This window comes from Natrix helvetica, assembly GCF_964273705.1.
Source record: "Natrix helvetica genome assembly, chromosome: 12".
Taxonomy (NCBI): Eukaryota; Metazoa; Chordata; class Lepidosauria; order Squamata; family Natricidae; genus Natrix; species Natrix helvetica.
The window spans coordinates 19246075-19267716 of NC_138556.1; the positions used below are offsets into that span (position 1 = coordinate 19246075).

At 45.0% G+C, this 21642-nt stretch overlaps 2 protein-coding genes across 3 annotated transcripts; one reads left to right on the forward strand and one right to left on the reverse strand.

Annotated features, from left to right (window-relative positions):
• Positions 1-1872: 1872 nt before the first annotated feature.
• SKIC8 (SKI8 subunit of superkiller complex) lies at positions 1873-8530 on the forward strand. Of its 2 annotated transcripts, none has more exons than XM_081964763.1 (11): positions 1873-1950; positions 2917-2965; positions 3072-3099; positions 3942-4047; positions 5112-5284; positions 5518-5666; positions 6517-6610; positions 6959-7052; positions 7395-7487; positions 8085-8163; positions 8261-8530. In XM_081964763.1, exons 2-11 carry the CDS (start codon positions 2954-2956, stop codon positions 8348-8350), a joined length of 918 nt encoding a protein of 305 aa, XP_081820889.1. In that variant the 5' UTR covers positions 1873-1950; positions 2917-2953; the 3' UTR covers positions 8351-8530. The 2 variants fall into 2 exon arrangements, with proteins under 2 accessions (XP_081820889.1, XP_081820890.1); XM_081964764.1 differs by lacking the exon at positions 1873-1950 and adding an exon at positions 1980-2117.
• Positions 8531-9621: 1091 nt separating this feature from the next.
• Positions 9622-20750, reverse strand: DNAJA4 (DnaJ heat shock protein family (Hsp40) member A4). Its single transcript, XM_081964761.1, has 8 exons — positions 20619-20750; positions 18207-18344; positions 14197-14377; positions 13016-13120; positions 11637-11864; positions 10648-10878; positions 10454-10554; positions 9622-10267 (listed from the first exon to the last, which is right to left on the reverse strand). The coding sequence occupies exons 2-8, from the start codon at positions 18336-18338 to the stop codon at positions 10052-10054; spliced, it is 1194 nt and encodes a 397-aa protein (XP_081820887.1). The 5' UTR covers positions 18339-18344; positions 20619-20750; the 3' UTR covers positions 9622-10051.
• Between the last annotated feature and the right edge of the window lie 892 nt (positions 20751-21642).

Below are 21642 nucleotides of genomic sequence, written 5' to 3' on the forward strand. Positions count from 1 at the left end.
GTCCTAATTAGAAACCCCATCCAGCCAATTATCTCAATTATTGCACATTAGGAAAGATCCCAAATCCCCCCCAGGGGACACAGGGATGCTTCTTTAAAACCTCCAGCTCACTCCAGATGGGTTGAAAAAAAAGGCGTTATCCAAATTATATCCGCATCAACTTTAGGGTTCGATATGCCATCGGACAGTTCAGTTCTGGGAGACAAAACGTAAGCGGCCCCTTCAAGGGACTCCGGATTTATTTTTTTAATAAAGCGAATAAACTGACAGCCATCCGAATGTCGGCTGATAAGACCGCATGGGTGCGTTGAAAGGAATTACGTGATTTTGAAAAAGGGGATGGAAGTCAGAAATCCAGTCCAAGTTAAGCAAACTCAACTTGGACATCACAAAGGTTAAAGATTGGACAAGAAGAAATTGGGCTGCCATTTGTCGGAAAAGGTTTGCCATCACAGGTGTAGGGTCTCCTTTTTGGGTGAGTTGGACTAATAGATGACCTATTAAGTCCCTTCCAACTCTGTTAATCTATATCTATATCTAAAGGAAAGATCTGATGACTATCCCAATCTTTTGATCCAAGATTTACGCTGGGCGATCGGCTCCGATCCCAAATTGTCAACCTGCTGAAAAATAACCAAGAAATAACCTTCCTCCTCATCGCAGTTGTTGGCGTTTCAGAAATATAATATGTTTTGGCTCTGCCAAAGTTGTGTTCATCGTTTAACCTCAAAGGAAGCGGGCAATTTGTTTAAGATCAACAGAGGATGTTGAGGCTGCTTACAACCAAGAGGGTGGACAGGCCAAAGATGGGTGAATTGGGGAAGCTTTCCATGCTAAGAGGGAGAAAAAATGTTAACTTCATTTTATTCAGACACATGAATAGGTTGCTCTTCTCTTCCTTTTGTCAGCGAGATCTGCTGAAAGAACAGAAGCATTGATGGTGCTGCTTTTAAATTTTCCTTTCTCCCCTTCCAGCTGGTCCCAATCAGGTTTATGAGGCATATCAAAAGCATTTGGAAAGGACACGGATGTTCCAGGATGATGAGCAACGAAAGGCCAACATGCTCCTTGGAGTCTCCTTCCACGGTTTCCCCCCAAGAAGAATCTGCCCTGCTGACTCAGGCCGAGAAGAATGGGAACCGAAGACATCTGGCCAGGGCCAGGCTGCAGATGTGCAAATACCAGTTAGGGTTTTTTCCCCCCTGAAGGGAAAAGTCGGGCGGGGGGGGGCAGAGGAGGGGGGTTGGGCTTGCTCCAGGGGGCAGCTGAGGCCACCCCACCCATAAGCCAAGAGCCCCTTTACAGAGAGTTCTCGACTTATGACTGTTAAAGGAAGCCCCCCCCCCGCTCTCTTTCTCCGGGAGGAAGGAAGAGTGGGGTGCAAAGGTGTGGGGGGGCTCTTTTGCAGGGAGGGGGCAAGTGCTGGGGCGGGGGAGAACTCTGAGACTTTGCAAGCTGCCCCTTCCAGCTGGGGGGGCCCGCTTCTTTGGGGCTCCAGCCGGGAAAATCCAAGAACGAGCCAAGAAGCAAAAAAAGCCAAAGAGGGCGCAAGTAGGAGACACGCGGGTGTGCATGCACGCTCATGCACACCCATGCACGCGCATGCATTGGGTCCCTGATGCAATTCTCGGGAATTGCAGGACCTGCAGGGTTGCTCGGCCTGGCAAGGAGGGGAGGGCTGAAAACTGCTTCCTGGGAACCCTCCCCTCTACTGGCGCTCCGAGGGACCATCGCGGGCGGGGAAGCCTCGAACCCCGGCAGAAAAAGCAGCGCCGCTGCCTCCTCCCCCCCCCCCCCCGAAAGCCCCGCGGTCCAGGCGCCAAAGAAAGCGGCTCTGCGATTCCCTGCCGTGCCGCGTAGGGGCGGCAAAGAGGCGCCGTTCTGGCCGTCGAGGCGTGTCGTCATCAGCGGGCGCCTCAAGCGCTGCGCGGCGACGGGCAGCCCCGGCGGGTGAGTTGCTGGGGGAGCGGATGGAAGGGGGAGCGGTTTCCATAGCAACCCCTTCTTTCACCCCCCCCACATCTGGGCTCCTGGGCTCGCAACCCCCCCTCCCGCCCCACATCTGGGGCTGGGGCTTTTTAATCATGTCCTTGGCTTTCTAGGGTATCTTTTCCATGGTAAGTTTAAAAACTGAATGGGGGAATTGATGGTTGTGTGTGTGCGTGCGTGTGAATTATATATGTGTGTGTATATATAAATTGTGTGTATGTGTGTGTATATATAAATTGTGCATCCCGTGTGTGTGTGTGTGTGTGTGTGTGTGTGTGTGTGTGTGTGTGTTTTCTCGTAGATTTTCACGGGTGTAGGTATGCTGGTCTTGTTGTATTCGGGTCTTTTCCCCTGTAAAATTGAGTTGTCTTGGCAACGTTTCGGCCAGGTCCCACTCGCCATCTTCAGGCTGTTGTCTTTGGCCTTAAAGTTTCAGCTTCACCCAGCCTGAAGATGGCGAGTGAGACGGGAAAGGACCCGAATACAACAAGACCAGCATCTATCTATCTATCATCTATCTATCTATCTATCTATCTATCTATCTATCTATCTATCTATCTATCTATCTATCTATCTATCTATCTATCATCTATCTATCTATCTATCATCTATCTATCTATCTATCATCTATCTATCTATCTATCTATCTATCTATCTATCTATCTATCTATCTATCTATCTATCTATCATCTATCTATCTATCTCATATCTGTCCATCTATCCTATCTATCTTATCTATCTATCTATCTATCTATCTATCTATCTATCTATCTATCTATCATCTATCTATCTATCTATCTCCCATCAATTCCCCCATTTAATTTTTAATACACTAGATACACTAGAAAGTCAAGAACATGATTTCATGATTTTATATATATACATGTAATTTCCCCCCCTCCCCTCAGCACTTTCCTCTTCTTCCAGAGCTTTGATGCGCATGGTGGGTTTGTGAGCAGGAAAAATGACAACTCAGGTAAGGACCAGGTACCGTCATCAGCCAGTTGTGTTATTTCGCACATGTTATTTTAAGGAAGAGGATTGAGGGGCTGATTGGTTGCTGTGTTTTTCCCCCTTTTCAGTATAGCATACTCTTCAAGCAAGAACAAGGTAAGGAAATCCTGCTTTTCTAAATTGTGTTTGGTGTGTTTGCTTTTTAAGGAGTTAACCTGGTGGTAAAGATGGGCGGCCAATAAATGTAATAAAAATGAAATGAATAAAAAATAAATAAGGTGGCAGGTCCAGAAAGTTCACAGATGAAACAAGGATATATCTTGTTTTGAATATATATATATTCTATTTATTAAAAACATTTATATATATTTATTAAGAACACCCACACCCACATATATATATGTATTATGTTATCATTTATATGTATTCTATTAACATTTATATATATATTCTATTAAGAACATTTATATGGCTACCCAACTTGCTTACGATGACTCTGGGTGGTTTCCAGCAATAAAATTGCAATAAACCCCCAATACAAATCTCAATAGGTCCCCATCGCCCTGGCAACAACAATCAAACTAACCACTTGAGGGCCTCTATATCATCCACTGGCAAATCTTTCAAAAGCCTATCAAGTAGGGAGCCAATCTTACTTTCTTGGGATGATGTTCCCACAGGGAGGTAGCCACCATGGAGAAGGCCCTTCTTCTTGTTTCCTCCAGATGGACCTGCTTAATAGAGGGGCCCCATGACATGTGGGGAGGGTCAAGCCAGCTTTGCTTTTCACAGGTAGAAGGTGTGGTCCACCAGACTACCTGGGTGATGGGGAGGGGACAGGATCCCAAAAGCATCGAATCACCAAAGCCTGGAATTCTCTTGTGGAAGGTTCTTCTGATTTCGTGCTGGTGAGGCTGACTCTGCTCTGTGGAACTTGTTTCTTGGGAGAAGCTAACACAATCGTCTTTTTTCCCTCTCTCTCTCTCTCTCTCTCTCAGCACACGACGATGCAATTTGGTCGGTTGCTTGGGGCAAAAACAGAAACGACGGCTCAGAGACTGTAATCTCAGGCTCTCTGGATGATCTGGTGAAAGTCTGGAAATGGTAAATTCCAGGAGGTTTTCTAAAAAATGCCATGTAGTATTACAGTATGCAAAGCTGTCCTTAAACAAGCAGAGAGGTCCATGCTGGAAATCCTCAATTAACAACCTGACACTTAGAGACTACTTGAAGTTAGAACGGATTTCCCGAGAACTAATTATGACCTGTTTTGGAAGTTAGGATTTGTTTTTGCCACACACAAACACACACACACACACACACAGACACCCCTCTGTTTCCATTTTAGATATTTGGCAACCAGCTCTCGTTCACAATGCCTTGCAGTCACAGGACCGTGATTTTCAGCATTTTCTGCCCATTTCCGTCCAAAAAAACCCAGGGGTGAAAATATTTATTTAATGACTAGTTCCTCAATGATCACAGCATTCGTTTAACAACTTCTGTAAAAATCAGATGGGGCTCATGCACGGGGAAACCTGCTTAAGAATTGTCAAAAATTATGAATGTACTGTATTTTTTGGAGTATAAGATGCACCTTCTCCCCCCCCCCCAAGAGTGTGGAAATGTTGGTGCGTCTTATACACCGAATACAGCCATTTTTGGCCTCCCGAAACCCCACCTCTGCATCCCATTTTTGCAAAAAAACTGGTGGTTTTTCGGAAAAACTGAGGTGTTTTTGCCTTCCCCCAGCCCCCAACAGCACTCTGCGGGCTTCAGCAGGATTGGGGGAAGGGAATAATGCCCCCCTTTTTTGTGAAAAACTGCCCGTTTTCCACCTGTTTTTTTGCAAAAATGGGGGCGTTTTTGCCTTCCCCCAGCCCTGCTGAAGCCTGCAGAGTGCTCCTGGGGGCTGGGGAGGACAAATACTTTTTTTCTTACTTACCTCTTTGAAATCTTGCTGCATCTTATACACCGGTGCGTCTTATAGTCCGAAAAAAATAGTAGCTGTATTTTTAGTCCAGATTTGGGAGGAGAATATGATATTGGGAGCCGAGTTATGTATCAGGAATTTAATTTCAGGAAGCATCGGTAGATACACCACATGGAAATGATGGATAGCTGTACCACCTATTCTTCTGAAAATGCTTTCTTTTTGTTTCTCCAAGGAACGAGGAGAAGCTGGACCTCAAGTGGACTTTAGAAGGCCATCAGCTGGGTGTCGTTTCTGTGGACATCAGTCATACAGGCACCATTGCTGCGTCCAGCTCGTTAGATGCTCACATCCGCATTTGGGACTTGGACACTGGCAAGCAGATCAGGTCAATAGATGCTGGGCCAGGTACTGTTCATCCCATCCCTGGGAACTGATCAAATGTCATTAGGAGATGAAAGATGAGGGCTGCCTTTGTTGTTGCCATGGCTGTTTTGTTGTTTTATTTTAAAATTATTTATCAGTAAATAAGTAAAGAGGACCGTAAATATTCTGTGGAGGTTCCCAGTCATCCAGCACAACAGAAATACATGTACTTATTACTGGATATCTCAGAGTTTTCTCCGCTTCCTCTCCTGTAGTGGACGCTTGGTCGCTGGCTTTTTCTCCCGATTCCCAATATGTGGCAACCGGAAGCCACATTGGGAAAGTCAACATATTTGGCGTGGAGACCGGGAAAAAGGAATATTCCTTGGACACTCGAGGGAAATTCATCCTCAGTATCGCTTACGTAAGATGCTTGGTTTGTCTTTTAATAAGCATATATTGTCACCTGTTATCATCACTCCCACTCTGCAAGATCGTCCCAGAAACTTTGCGCTGAATTATCACGGTTTTAGCAGTAGCCCCGAGGGAAGAGAGAGGGACGGTTGGGGAAGCGTGTGTCAGTGCCGTAAAACCATTTCCAAATAAATCCATCCTCTTTTCCCTTCACAACTGGGGCATGAACTTTTAAGAGAGATAAATAAATTGATAGTGCAGGTTTTTTTGCTCTTTGGGACCAAGGTATAATCTACAATTAGAATCCAGAAATGCTCAAAAGGCGTTTTGAAGGCATCACACCCGTGATATATTTTTGTCAACCATCAATCCAGCCCCCCCCTAAGTGGGATTTATAGATGTATCTCCACTGCTTCCTTCCCATTGGATGTAGCAGCGCATTCTAAATCAGGTGTATTTTGTGCTTTTCATAGATCCACCACTGATTTGTCTTTCACCAAAATCCTTCCCAAAGTCCCATGTGCTGATTCGATAGGTAGCGTCCATACTTACCTTACCCTGCTATGTTGTGTGATCCCAGGTTTAGGTGCGACTCATTTCTCTTCTGCATTCTAGCTGGCAGGTGCATTCACAGAACACACTTCCTTGGTTGTGACTTCACCCATTTCAGCCACCTGAACAATATGAACTGCGAATAATTCTGTCTGGCTTTTCAAGCTTACTAAACCAAAATGTCAGTCACCAAATTTCACCTCCTGTAAACGCAAAAGGGTGAATAGCAGTGTGTGGTGTGAATATCTTGGCTTCTTGTGGTGTAGGGGAAGAAGGCCGGAGTCAGTACTGGTTTCTGATTGTTTTAGAGTCCAGATGGAAAGTACCTAGCCAGCGGAGCGATCGACGGGATTATCAATATTTTTGATATTGCAACCGGGAAACTTGTCCACACGCTGGAAGGTGAGATTTGGAATTCCTGATTTCTGATCTATCTATATCTATCTATCTATCTATCTATCTATCTATCTATCTATCTATCTATCTATCTATCTATCTATCTATCATCTATCTATCATCTATCTATCTATCTATCTCTATCTATCTATCATCTATCTATCTCTATCTATCTATCTATCTATCTATCTATCTATCTATCTATCTATCTCTATCATCTATCTATCTATCTATCTATCATAGGGTCTTCCCCTGGCAAACATTTTTGGGAATAGTTCAACTGATTTATAGAGCAAGGTGCAAATTACATTTCAAGCAGCCAAAGATACGAAGTGATTCTCTCTTCTGCTCCAGGTCACGCCATGCCTATCCGTTCCTTGACGTTTTCTCCAGACTCTCAGCTGCTTGTTACAGCATCAGATGACGGCTACATCAAGATATACGATGTGTGAGTGATGCCTTTGCTGAACCCACTACCCACTGCTTCGGTTCCCTTGTCCAAAAGTCCTCCCGCCAGCTCTATTCCCCCATTATCTCCTTTGAATTTCGGCTTCCAACTCCCGAATTTTCTCAATCCAAGGAATTAAGACTCCTGAAATGGGAATGTGTCTCTTTCCTATCCCAGAAGTCTAACTGTAGTTACAAGCTGTCATTGATAGCTTGTTAGTTTGGACTGTCTGTTCCTACCTCTTTTATTACAGGTATTTTGTGGGCGTTCTGTGGAACGCATTCTGAAAATCATTTTAAGATGTTTTTCTCTAACCCAGAATCTTGTTTTCTGAATTAACAGACAGCATGCCAACTTGGCGGGCACTCTGAGCGGCCACGGATCTTGGGTATTAAATGTAGCCTTTTGCCCTGATGACACCCATTTTGTTTCCAGGTGAGTAGAACGCTATATATGCTGTCCACAATCGTAACAGATTTGGGGGAGGGAAGGAAGGAAAGAAAGATGGAGGGGGGGGGGGGAGAAGGAAGGTGAGGAAAGAACAGAAGGTACAAAGATAGATGGAGAAAGGAGCGGGAGGAGGGAAAGAGAAAATGAGAGAGAGGGAGGGAAAAGGAAGATGAGGGGAAAAGGATGAAAGGAAGATGGAGGGAATAGGGAAAGAAAATAAAAGGAGAAGGTAGGAGGATGAAAGGACGGATGGAATAAATAGGGAGAAATAGTAGGGAAAGAGAAAATAAAAGGGGGAGAAGGTAGGAAGATGAGGAAAGGAAGAAAGATAGAGGAACAGGAGGAAGGAAAGAGGAAATGAGAGGAAGGAGGGAAGGATGGGGAAGGAAGATAAGGGGAAGGAAGGAATTTCTCTAAAAGTAGCCTTTGCTAGATTTATCATGCACATCTACCAAGCAGTGAACTTTTAATTGTAAAGAAGTCAGGTAAAAACTGAATCAATAAATATTTTCTAAGAGCAGTAAACAACTCCTGTAGGATTAAGCGAGCCGATCCTTTTTTATATATATATATATATTCCAGCTCATCAGACAAAACGGTCAAAGTCTGGGACGTGCCTTCCAGGACCTGCGCCCACACCTTCTTTGACCATCAAGACCAGGTAGGGAGATCAAGAGCCGGAGATGCTCTTTGGGGCAGCCCATCATCCCCGGCGGTCCTTCCTTCTAACTTGCTGGGCCTTTCTCTCCCGCCCATAGGTCTGGGGCGTGCAGTACAACGGGAACGGCTCAAAAATCGTCTCCGTTGGGGACGATCAGGAAATCCACGTTTACGATTGTCCCGTCTGAGAGTTCCGCTTGCGACAGCTACGGTCTCGGTTGTCCCAAAGTATTTTGATAGTTTTTTTTTTAATTTTTTCAGTCGAGAAAAATCTTATAGAGGGAAATATGAAAATTATTTAGGTGGGCATTTTGCTATTTTGGCTTTTTAATTATTATTTTAAAGCTAAATAAACCCTTGCTGTGGAATCTGGGTGGCGATTCAGTCTTTTCCTCTCAGCCGCTGTGGGTTGTTTTATAGAACCGCAATATTGCATTCCAATATTGGTGCCGATCCGCCTGAACGAATGAAGGTCCACACCTGATCTTATAACGCTAAGCAGAATTGGGCCTTGTTCCTTTAGTGTTGGCTGAGTGGCCTCCACAACTGGGAAGCCACGACAATCCTGGTGGTGTTCCTCCCGAACAAAACCACGCAACGTGCCCTGGGCTCTGTAGCTTTATTGTTTCTTTGCTGTGATGGATTTCGATGTGGAATACCGGCAGCCCAACTATTTCTGTTGCTAATCGAGACAGCTAAGTGAATTTTGGCCCCCATTAAGTGAATCACTTCAGTGGTTAGGTTAGCCACACCAGTTAAGCGAATCCGGCTTCCCCGTCGACTTCACTTGTCAGAAGGTCGCAAAAGGGGATGATGTGACCCCGAAACATTTGACTGTCATAAATATGAGTCAGTTGCCAGGCACCCAAATTTTGATCACACAGCCATGGGGACACTGCAAATTAGTAAGGGTCAAAAATTGTCGTTAAGTCACTTGAGTGCTGTTGTAACTTTGAACGCTCACTAAATGAGCTGTTGTAAGTCGAGGACTACCTGTACGCCCTGTGTATGAAGGTAAAGGTTCCCCTCGCACACATGTGCTAGTTGTTCCCGACTCTAGGGGGCGGTGCTCATCTCCGTTCCAAAGCCGAAGAGCCAGCGCTGTCCGAGGACGTCTCTGTGGTCATGTGACCGGCATGACTCAATGCCAAAGGCGCACAAAAACGCTGTTCCCTTCCCACCAAAGGTGGTTCCTATTTTTTCTACTTGGGTTTTTTACCTGCTTTCGAATTGCTAGGTTGGCAGAAGCTGGGACAAGTCACGGGAGCTCACTCCGTTACACAGCGCTAGGGATTCAGACTGCCAAACTGCCAACCTTTCTAATCAACAATCAGCCTCTTAGCCACCGCGTCCCCAAGTATGAAGGACCCCTCTCCAAACTCTTTCCGTCAGGTTCCCTGTTAGAAGTAGTGGCACAGTTCCCTCCAGAGCAACCAACCATTCAAGGTTCAGGACAGAAAATGGTCCCGATATTTTATTTGATAAAGTACCTATTAAATAATCTAGGATGTGGAGACCATCTTGTTAAGGTGAAGTGGCAACGTTTCAAGTTTTAACCACTGCTGAGGAAACCTTGACATGCACGTTTCTCAAAAACGCTCACTTCTGGTTCAATAATCCCCCGCCAACATTCTCCGTAGCCCTGGAGAGCCAGAAAAACCTCAGGGTTGGGACAGTTAGGGTTAAATGGGGGGTGGGGGGGGGGAGGCTTACTTATATCAAACAGGAGCAGCACATTCGGGTTTCAAGTTACACAGATCCATTTCTTTCTTTTTTTTAACAACACGAACACATAAATATGAAACAGAACTAATATACAGCCGTTCGTCATGCCGAACTCGACAAATGGGAGCCCAGCGATGGGTCCACGCGCCCAGACCCCGCTCGCTTCACGAGGTCTGGCACTGGACCCCCGTCCTTGGGCCTTCCTCGTCCTCTTCGTAGGCTTCGCCGTGGTTTCGGTAGGTTCGTTCTTTGGGGTCGAATTCGACCAGGTCGACTTGATCCATCTCTTCGGAAACCATCACTTCCTCCCGGGGAGGCAGCAGAGCTTCTAAGAGAGGGAGCTGATCGTTGGAAAGCCAGTGATGCTCCGGGAAGGCAACCTGGGGGAGAAAAGGGAGAGAATTCGAACCCTCACCCTCACGTTTCCTCACCAACGCCGAGTCCAGCAGGGGTTTACAGCAGGCCCAGATAATTAAAGGCACCAACCCCCAAATTTTAGTTGCTAATATCAGCCCACCCTCCGTGCCTGCGTTAAAATAATCCTTTTTTAAAAAAGCCTTGCTCACCAGAAACTGGATGATTAAAGAACCTTTTTCCAAGGGAGATTTATAAATCGGCATCCCTTCGTTGACGATGCTTTTAATGTCTCCGTGCTTGATCACTTCACCTGTTGGAAGAGCCAGCGTTACACCGGGTCTGAATTGTAAACACAGCTCAACATTTACGCACAAACGCAGCCCAAAAAGGGGGCCAAGCCCACCTGGTTTGGAGGATATTAAAAGGACCCTGTCATCCAGCGTCTCCACGGTCTTCTTGAAGCCGCACAAGGCCTCCGTCAGCTGGATTTTCATTTTCATCACTAGATCGTTGCCTCTCCTCTGATACACAGAGTGATCTTTCTGATCCAGGACAATAATGACGTCTCCCGGTTCTAGGTCAGGTTCCTGATCACCTTCTCCATGAAAGACCAGTTTCTGGCCATCTTTCATACCTAGAAAACGGAGAGAAAACAAACTCTCTTCAGAAGACGATGGAAGGAGTCCCTGGAGACACATGAACACGTGAAGGGATCCACTGACTCAACTACCACTACGGGGGGTGGGGGGAGGTGGAGGTGGGGAGGGGATGTCTTGGTCACAAGCGAGATATTTCTGTGCAATGTTCTTCCAATGATCAGGATTTTTGATGCAATTGCAACAGAGCACCTTCACACTCTTTCCACCCATTGCTTCTTTCCTGCCCTCAGGTGCTTTAGAGAATAGTTTGACCCCCTCTTCTTTGTGGCAACCCCTGAGATATTGGAAGATTACTATCATGTCTCCCCTAGTCCTTCTTTTCATTAAACTGGACATACCCAGTTCCCAGTTTTATTCATACATTCATCTGTGTTTGCAAGTGGGAATGCAAAAGAACCGAAGACTACGTTTACCTGTCTGCATGTTACGACCCTAACATTAAATTTCAGAGACCTGCGGTTGAACAGGAATTGAGGGGAGCCTGTTTGGCATACACCGACAATTACGACGAGGAACCAAAATTTGTTTCTGAGGAACGCCAAAAACGGCCTTTCACAACAATAGGTGCAGTTTTACCACTTTAAAAGTTTACTTCTCACAGAACAGCGAGACCAAAATGAGGCCAGGGCTGCTGGGTTTCAAAAGCCCCCGTACTTAAGGAGACAAAGAGGTTTGCTACAATAACAGCTCTGCAGTTGTCTCCCACACCCCCCGGCCACATTCCAATTCTTACCTTTATCGATGTGGATTTCGATGATTTTTTTCTCTCTAACCACCTTGTTGCCGTTGCAGTTGGTACACCTGTCCTTGGGGTTTATCCGTTCTCCTTGGCCTTTGCAGTCCGGACACACGGTCTGAATCTGCTGCACCATGCCAGGCCCAATCTGCTGGACCAGCACCTGAACGCCTCGCCCTTTGCAGGTGGGGCATTTTTCTACGGCCCCTTTTTTCCCACCGTAACCTTGGAAGAAGAAACACACACACACACACACAAAATGGGTTTTGTTCAGCTCTCCAAATTGAATGCTGATCTCTAAGGTGATGAATAGGGTTTCCAGCAGACTCCTCTGTGAGAAGATGACGGGATGAAGTCTGCACTAGAGCTAAAATTCAGGGGAGACAGACCTGCGTTTCAGTCGATTCACAGTTACCGTACTTTTCGGAGTATAAGATGCACTTTTTTCCTCCCTAAAAGTGGGTGGAAATTGTGGTGTGTCTTGTACACAGAATGTTGCCGAAGCCCCGCCAACCCCACAGCGCTGAATGGGCGATGCTGGCGGCGAACAGGCTGTGGCAAATGGGCCACGCTGGCAGCAAATGGGCAGCGTCAAATCAGCCACACCAAACAGCCCAGGTGGATACTGAATGGATGCTGGGAGGCAAAGGCAGATTTTTTCCCCCTACTTTTCCTTCCCCCAAAAGGTAGATGCGCCTTATTCTCCAAAAAATACGGTATGCCTCTTCGTAAAACTAGGGGTATTTTTTTATGCATTCTGAAAAAAAACCCAAGAAAATGGCCTTATTTGGCCTATCAGGTTTGTGTTAGGCACTCGACCAAAGTATTAAGCAAAACGTATCTATTTACTTTCAATTTCTGATATTTGCAAATGGTTCTGAAAAGCTGCGTGTGGGAATCCTCTTGTTAAGAGGACGATACGAAATTTCCCAAATCGGAGGAGCTCTCGCAAAGAAGATTAGAGTCCATTTTCTAAACAGATCTGTTTTATTTTTGTTAATGCTTCTTTTTAATGGCAACGTTCTGTTACTATGCTAGTTTTACTGAGGCCTCTGAAAAAGCTGGATTCTTTTTCAGAGGAAAAATATGTATCCCAGCAGATTTCATTCGCCATGTTAGTTCAAGGCAACATCCGCGAGATGAATCTTAACACAAATATAGACCAATGATCTATTCCTGTAGTTGGATTAAACGTTTCTGGCGAGTCACAGCGCCACAAAATCTGCTTTACTTGAAAGACAGCTGGTGTCTTAAAATGGACTGTATGGAATGGTCAGCATTTTCGGTCAAGAAGGCAAGAGCAGTTCCTAAAATTCCTGAGATGGGGCCAGCTTTTGTACTCAATTCTTTTAGCCATCTAATCGAGAAATTATTACCTTTGCACTTGTCACAGATAACGTTCTTCTGAAGGGCTAGTTTCCTCGTGGCTCCCATGTACAAGTCTTCCAGAGTGATGCTCAACTGATGGACAACATTCTTACCTGATTAAAACATAAGTGCAGACAATTAACAATAGCCAAGGTGCATTTCAGATTTTCCAGCAGAGCTACTGGTGTACCTAACAAGGCAGCCCCCGCCCTTTGCAGAAAAGTTAGACAATGAAAACTATTGCCCCATGGCTAATGTTGCAATAAAAATTATCTCCCAGATTAATTATTTCTCCAAAGCAGGGCATTCGCTCGTCTAGTTGACCATTTCTCAAGCAGAATTGAAACTGCAAAACTCAGGTCTGATTCCACCTTTTTCCTGGGGAATTCACTAACATGGGAAAAGTACCCAGAATTTTCAATGTCCAGACAGAAAACCAAACTGCCATGATTTTATTACAGCGGGGATTCTCCAACCTTGGCAATTTTATGAATTGTGGTCAAGCTGGCTGAGGAATCCTGGGAGTTGAAGTCCACAAGTCCTAAAATTGCCATGGTTGGAGACCCCTGTATTACAGTATTTAGTTTTGCAATTCTGTCCCCCGCAAACCACTTGGGCTCTAAATAAGTCATCTGTACTGAAGCGTGATCAACATTTGCTCTAAAAAAAAAGTACAGTATTTTTCAGAGTATAAGACACACCTTTTTCCCTCAAAAAAGAGGCTGAAAACCTGGGTGTGTCTTATACACTGAATACAGCATTTTTGGTCTCCCGAACCCCCCCCCCCCTTCATCAAAATGGCCATGCATAGCCTTTAGGAGGCTTTCAGAGAGCTCCTGGGGGCTGGGGAGGGCAAAAATGAGTGAAAAATGGTCTGGTTTTTGCTCAATTTTGCCCCCCGAGCCCCCCAAAGCACTCTGTAAGCCTCCTAAAGGCTATGCAAGCCCTTTTCTTTGTGCAAAAAATGGGTCCGTTTTCACGAAAAACGGGCGTTTTGAGGGAGGTCTGCAGAATGCAAAAACTTTTTTTTTAAAAAAATTGCCTCTTCAAAACCTTGGTGCGTCTTATATTCTGAAAAATACGGTACTTTTTTTCTGTGTGGTTATTGACATAGAACGCGTTATAACCTCTCCAGTTTCCCTCCAATGCTTGAACAGAAATAAGGCCACTTTAAAACAGAAGCCCCTACCTCTCCTTTCTCGATTCATCCGGCCAGCGCCGCCAAAGAACATGTCGAAGATGTCCATGGGCGAAGAGAAATTTCCGCCGCTTACGCTGCCTTCTTTAATGGCTTGTTCGCCACCTTGGTCATAGAGATCTCGCCTCTTCGGATCCGACAGGACCTCGTAGGCCTGGGAAATGAGCTTAAACTAAGAGAGAGAAAAAGACCCTCTGAATAACTGGCTAGCACACAGGGAAAGCTCACTTTTAAAAAAAAATGTCTAAACCGCTAGACACGAGAATAGCACACCATCCGCATTGCAGATTTTTAAAAAGGTGTCGATCTCAGAGCAGTAGCCATACACTCCCTGCAATGTTTCCTAAAGTGCCCGTTTTGTGGTGCTCAGAGCTCCTCCTGGCTATGCCTGCTGAAAACGGAGTTAATACCCCTCAATTTTCAGGTGGAAATATATATATAGAGTGGTAGTTTGAATCCCCAAAACTGGCTTAAATACCAAGGGAATCTTGCTTGCACCCCCTCTAAAATGTTAAAACACAGTTCCAAACCAGAACTGTGACATTACCTTCTGCCCAGTTTCAGGGGGTCCAGAGTGAGAGCTTTTCATATTAAATGAATACTCATTTGGAAGCTTCTTGCAAGCCACCATAAAAAATAAAAGAGATGGGTAAATAGATTCCGGCGCTTACGTCGAAAGCATCTGGAAGATCTGTGACTGTCCACCTAAGTGCATGTGTGTGCAGTTGTGTGTTTGTGTCTACATGTGTTTGCAGAGATACCCAGGAGGTGATTTAGAGACACAGTACTTCCAGTGCAGACTTTTTAGTGGACAATAACGGACCAAGGAACAGGCTGAGTTTTCCTTTACTTTCTCCATTTACTTGTGCAGCACAAAATGAAGCTATGGGCTCCTGTTTCTCAACTTTGAAGACAAAGCTGTTAACACCAGTTTTCTCCTTATAGCAAATACTCTACTGGCATCTGAACATTAGTTAAGTCCTCCAATGTCCCCTCCGTTGCATCCTTTCCCTCTTGGTCTGCTTCTTAGTTACAGGGAAGAGCCTAGTAGGAATCTCCTCATTGGTCAAGGGAAGCCTCTTGGGATTTTAGATTCCCCAGTTTTTGTTTGCATTCCACGTCTCCCGTCTGTGATATCAGTAGCTAGAAACAAACCCAGTAAGTGTGAAGATATATGCACAAGATTTGCTCCTGTGGAGCATCAGCCAAAGACGCTGTGTTAAGTGCAGCCTTTTGCTAACATGGGAAATGTGTTGCTTGGTAGGAGAGTGTTTCGTAGGAGAGAATGATTTACCTGGGAGAAGATCCAAAATTGCAGCTTCTTTTTCTCTAATGCCATCACTACTAGTTCTATATAAATATGTTGGCACGATTGAATTTTCAGTCCAATACCAGTGCCTGTATCTTAAACTGAAAATTAAGTTCTGCCAACTTTGGCCATTTCTGTAAATGGAAACATCAAATTCTACTACTTCAAAGCTGGAAGATGTTCCTTTTTCTGCCTGAAAGAATGTTTTACCTTGCACCTGTTTCTCTATTATGAAATGTTCACTGCTGCTATAGCTATACATATACTATCCAACTGGACAGTAGACATGATCAAGTTAGGATTTCATTATCCTCTGCAACTTGCTTAATGCAATGGCCCTGGATATACAATGCTTTTAATTTTTGGATTAAAAAAAATGTTTGAAGTATTTCAGGTTGGCCGTTATCAACCCTTCAGATCCCACCTCAAAAGCGTGGGATTAAATGTATACACATCATCATCCAAGACTATTAAGCCAACCTCTTCTTATGCAACGTTGAGTGGGATTTGTATTACAGGAAACACATTCCTGCATGAGAAAACGTAAAAGAACTGGCTAAAGCAGTTCCATGAAATAGCTTTCATCTTCCCAGCCTCAAAGCAACTATTCCCTTTTCAAAGTTTCCATCATGCATTGTTAGGATTCTTTGGATACTGTATTTTTTGAGTATAAGATTTTGAAAAGGTAATTTTAAAAAAGAGTTTTTGCACTCTGCAGACCTCCCAAACCCTCTGCACGCCTCATTTTTTGTGAAAAACAGGGCATGCTGACAATTTGAGAGCTCCTGGGGGCTGGGGCAAAAACGAGCAAATAACGGCCTATTTTTGCCAAAAATGGCATGGATAGGCTTTGGGAGGCTTGTAGAGTTCCTGGGGACTGGGGGACACAAATGAGCAAAAAATGACCCACTTTTTGCTCATTTTTGCCCTTCCCAGCCCCAGGAGCACTTTGCAGGCCTCCCAAAGCCTTTGCATGTCTATTTTTGCAAAGGGGGCAGGGTTTCTTTTTTGGGGGAAAAAGGTACATCTTATACTCGGTAAAATACGGTAATAAACATTCCGGCATTTCCTTCAAATTTGGTGTGTCCACTCAGGAAAAGACTGAATTCAACGCTTTTGCATTACGCACCTTGGCTCAAAAATAAACTCTCTTGAATTTAGCGGGATTATTTCTGAGTTATGTACACTATGAAACTGCAGCCTCTGACGGACAGGTAGTGCAGCTTTGCATCACGGCCCAGCTGTGCATCGCAGGCTGTGATCACAAAGGATGCTACACCGTGTTACAGCAAAACTGCAGTCAACCACTGTTTTACTTATACTCCAAAGAAACTGGATGTTGTGTCTGGCACTCGAGCAAAGTACCAAATGTGTGTCTACCGTACAAATAATTAAATGTTTCCTGCCAAAGTACAAACTCCCGTTTCCAGATAGGAAGGCCATTTTAATCAGTGCTGAAATGAAAATATGCACATGTGACACGTTTGATAGATTTTATTCATTTGAAATTAACACGTTTTTTTTTCTCGTACAGAAATGTTGCAAGTGTGGTTGCTAAAAACACTCCCCCCTCAAATTGTTTTGTGACCCAACATCAGTATGTTAAAGACTCGCTTTCTAGCTGAAAATTAAAAGTTTGTGCATAACTATGCATACATCAATTAACTTTTCCCCTCTACAGTGCATTGCCACGAAGCTTAAAAGCATGTTACTCATATTTGTTGCTTTTCCGCCAGTCCTTTTAGATATAAATCAGACTCTCAAACATATGAAACAAATGAAAAATACTCTTTTAAACCTACTGGATATTTTGAACCAGGTTCCCAGGTTAAAATTGTAATGCCGGCTACACCCATAATTTAAAAATAATTACGCTCTGCTTTTCTGTCAAATGTAAAGCTCAACAGTCTGATAAGGATAATTGCATAATAGGAAAGATTATTTTTCAGGCAGTTAGGATGTCTTAGGAAAGTTCTCCAGGTCTCAATTAAGGATGTACTCCAACTCCCATCAGAACCAACCTGGTGACCACTCATCGAAAGCAACAGTTACATTTTCTGATACACGTAAGTCCTCAATTTACTGTTTGGGAGTTTGATTTCTGTCGCTAAGCAGTCATAAAATGAGACTGCATAGCTTAAGAGGCAGAAGCCAGCAGGAGGTTGCAAATCGGATTTGCCTACCAACTGCAATTGACACTGCTGCAACTGCTGTCATTTGTCAGCACAATCACACGATATCGCACGTTACAACTGCTTCAGTTGCTGGACAATTCTATGGACCACACAAGGCAAGAATCAGGTTAGAGTGGGGTGATTGTCCTATGCAATCTATTCAAACAGAGGTCCATCCTGAAAGCACCAATACCAATTTTAGGGCTCTCTGAGCTTGGTTGTCTTGCAGAAGTTTCATGACCCAACTGGGTAAAATCATCAGTATGCTACAGCCCTGGACACTGATGATGTTACCTAGTTGGGTCATAAAATGTCTGCAAGAAAACCATAATCCCACAGTCCAATCCTGAGCTACAAATATTCTCTTCCATAAGCAGCAATTTTTTGGGTAAACTCTTGTGTCTCCTTACTACAAATATAGTCGGTCAATTATACAGATTACACGGCAAAGGCACCTTTGGGTCCTGGATGCCAAAGTCGACCCCAAAGTGTCTCCCCCATCTAACTTCAGCTCATACCCGCTCGCCCTCGCTGGGGTTCTTGTCAGGATGGTACTTCAATGCTAACTTGCGGTAGGCACGCTTAATTTCATCCGAGGTGGCGTTGGGTTTCACTCCCAGAGTGTCGTAATAACCGGTTTCCTTCACCATGGTTGCCTAAGAGGGCGAGAGAAACAAACAAACAAACCATTCACTTCATGCCTCAGCTCCAATATTTCATATCCAATATTCTTTTTGTTTATTGGAAGGGAATTTTTCCCTTTGTTCACACACAAAATTCTACTTTTCTGTGATGGTCTGGATCAGGGGATATCCAACTTTAGCACCTTTTGGATTTTATGCTGTCTGGGGAATTCTGGGAGTTGAAGTCCACAGGTCTTCAAGTTGCCAAGGTTGGACCCCCAGAGGAAAACTCGTATTCTGTATTTTCTTTAAGCAACCTTAAAGAAATTAACAATTCCTTGCATAGTTAACCATCCCTTAATGAGTGGCCTCTTTTCCTTGTTGTGAAACATGTTATGCATTGTTCGGGGGGGGGGGGGGGGGGAGAGAAAGCCAACTTGCTCATCTCAAATGCTTGTTGAAATTGGGGAGAAAAAAATCATCCTGACCTGAATGCCTAAAGCAAAAAATGAGCAACTTTTGGTGTGGGGATGTGTGGACAGTGACAGTTCTTGCATTTATGGCTCCATTATTTCATAAACTTGACTCACAAACTAAATCGCACAATAATCAGCCAGGGCAGCATATACACCACACTTAAAACTCTTAAGATTTATTTATACCTCACATTATTTTTAAAAATTATTCAAGGCAGCAAAGATACCCAATACTTCTATTTTCCCCACAACAAGGCCATGGAAAATGACAGGTGCACAGCATGTCAGCCCAATGAACAGTCAGAAGCTTATAATAACTAGTTATGCACCAATTTAGAACTTAGAATAACTTTATTGTCCCTTTGAGTGTACCCTAATCAGCATACATGAAAAGGAAACTTTGTTACATACAGCTCTCAAAGAGTCACCACCTCCAATATACACTACATAAACACGACAAATTCAAAATTATGCATATACCCACATATATTATAGACACAAAGAAACAACAGTTCTACTTCGGATGTATTACACGTGCATGGTGAGAAAAACAAATCTTGCAAGTTTAGCAGATGGATGGCATAGAGAACAAAGCTGTTAAGAGAATCAGGTAGTCCTGCTAGAAATACTTCCAAACCAACATTGTGTAACTCCCCCCTCCACAAAAAAATCTGTTATTATTTTTGATCAGCTGTGGCCCTCTTGATTCCAAACCAGTGCAATTCCAGGTGGGCTGCAGACAAATTTAATAAATAATAATAAAGCAAGCTCCTTTCCAGCCATCCTATGGAGAGCTGCACCCAAGGCTTTAAAAATAGACTAGGAATAATCTGCTTTTTCCAGGGAGCCCCTTCACTTTTTCCTGGCTTTCCCCTCTTCTTCCTAAAAACCCAAAATTCATCCTGATAAAAGTCCAACAGGACTAGGAAGGATTAGGAATTTTTCCTCACTCACCTTCTGCCTCTTGAAAAAGCACCTTTGGGATATCACCAAAAATATTTGGAATATTATCATCCCAAATAGAGACTCAACTTCCACCTGTCAAAAATGGTGTAGGGTCTCCTGCTTGGGCAGGGGCGGGGGGTGGACTAGATGACCTACAAGGTCCCTTCCAACTCTTGTTAATCTCGATTTTTTGGGTTTTCACCCAATTCTGGATTTATTAATATTGCAGCCTGGTCCCATTAATATTCTTGTCCTTCCAACGAAAGGTCTCCTAGGACTTTTTTTGGGGGTGTGTGTGTCTTTCAGATCCTTGGGGGGGGAACCCAATTATGGCTTCTCTACAGAACCATTCATTCCCCCCCCCCCCCCAACACGTATCTGGAATTGCAATTCTGGCCAAAAAGGAAATCCCCCCCCTCCAATTTATACCAATATAACTGACTTCTCTGTCTGCTCATCCCCTCTTTGAGAGCTTTTACAACTCCCATGATCCCCAGCCAGAGCTCAAAATAAAAAATCAATTTGGACTACAATGCCCATGATTCCCCAGTGCGCACCCCCCCCTTCTCACTGCCTTCTCCTTTTGGACTGCAACTCCCATGATCCTCGCCCAGAATCTGTACGATTCCTCTCCTTTCCCCAGCTCCTTGAATCTACAAATCCCATCATCCACACTCGGTTAAAAGTGGAACCGCGTCCTTCCCCACCATCACCCTCGGCCTACACTGAAGGGAGAGGGCGATCGGGGCAAGGGCGCGATGGGCGGATTATGGGACTTGTAGTCCAAGGTTCCATCCCTACGTCATGATTCCATGGATGCGACGTCCTTCTCCCTCCGGAGCTTCTCCTGCCCGGCCAACGATCACGGGCAGCCCCCGCGCCTCACCTTGGCCGCCCGAGCGCCACACCTCCACCGGTCCCAATCCCCTCGATCCTGGCGCGGCGACCACCGGCTTGCTGCGCTTTTATAGGGGCCGCCGCGAACTTTCTGGAACGCCGCCGCCGTGACGTCACGGCCAGGCTCTAGAAACGTCTGGACAGAGCCTCGGCGGCCAGTGGGAGGTGACCAATCGGCGCGCGGCGAGGAACGAAGGAGGCGGGGCCGAGAGCGAGCGCGGCCACGCCCTCCTCGGCAAATCTTCGCCCGCTCGTCGCGAGGAAAAAGCCCGCCTGAGTTACGCCGCCGGCGTAATGGGGGGGGGGAACAAATGGCGTACCGGCCGCGTCAAAAGCCGTTTCGCTACGCTAGTGGCGTACGGCCGCCTCTGGACTCCTGGAGAGACTTTTCCTCAAGAAATCTTTTAATATATGTTTTTTTTTACAGGCAGTCGAGGCGAGGGCTGTTCCCCTGAGTGATCCTGTCCAGGGCCTTAAGGTTGAAGGAGGGACTCAGGCGATACCCAATTTGCTCAGCCTGGCCAACCTCGCAGGGTTGTCTTGAACAAAAGTAGCGGCCTGCTTGGAGCGCTTCAATGGAATGCAAAACAGAGGCCCAAATAATAAGAACAATAACATGGATGCCTTCCCAACAAAGAGATATTTCTTTTAAGGAATTGGATCCAATTCCACGGGGCGCTTCTGGATGCCATGGCAATTCTGGCAGTCTGCAATTGCCGTTGTTAAGCGAGGACCTAGTGACCGTGACTTATGACTTCCTGCTGGCTTCCCCGTCGACTTTGCAAGAATTTGGGAGACCGTAATTATGTGAACCAGTGCAAGGTAATGTCGGAACTCCAAGGAGCCATCTAAGTCCTCATTCAAAGCCACCTGAACCCATGACCGAATGGATGGTCATAAACCGAGGACTGCCTGTATATGAGACCAACCTCATCCAGGACAGATCTAATTTGGGGATCTAGTTTCCTCCTTGAGGGTACAAACTACAGGACCACCAAACTACAGGCAGGGCA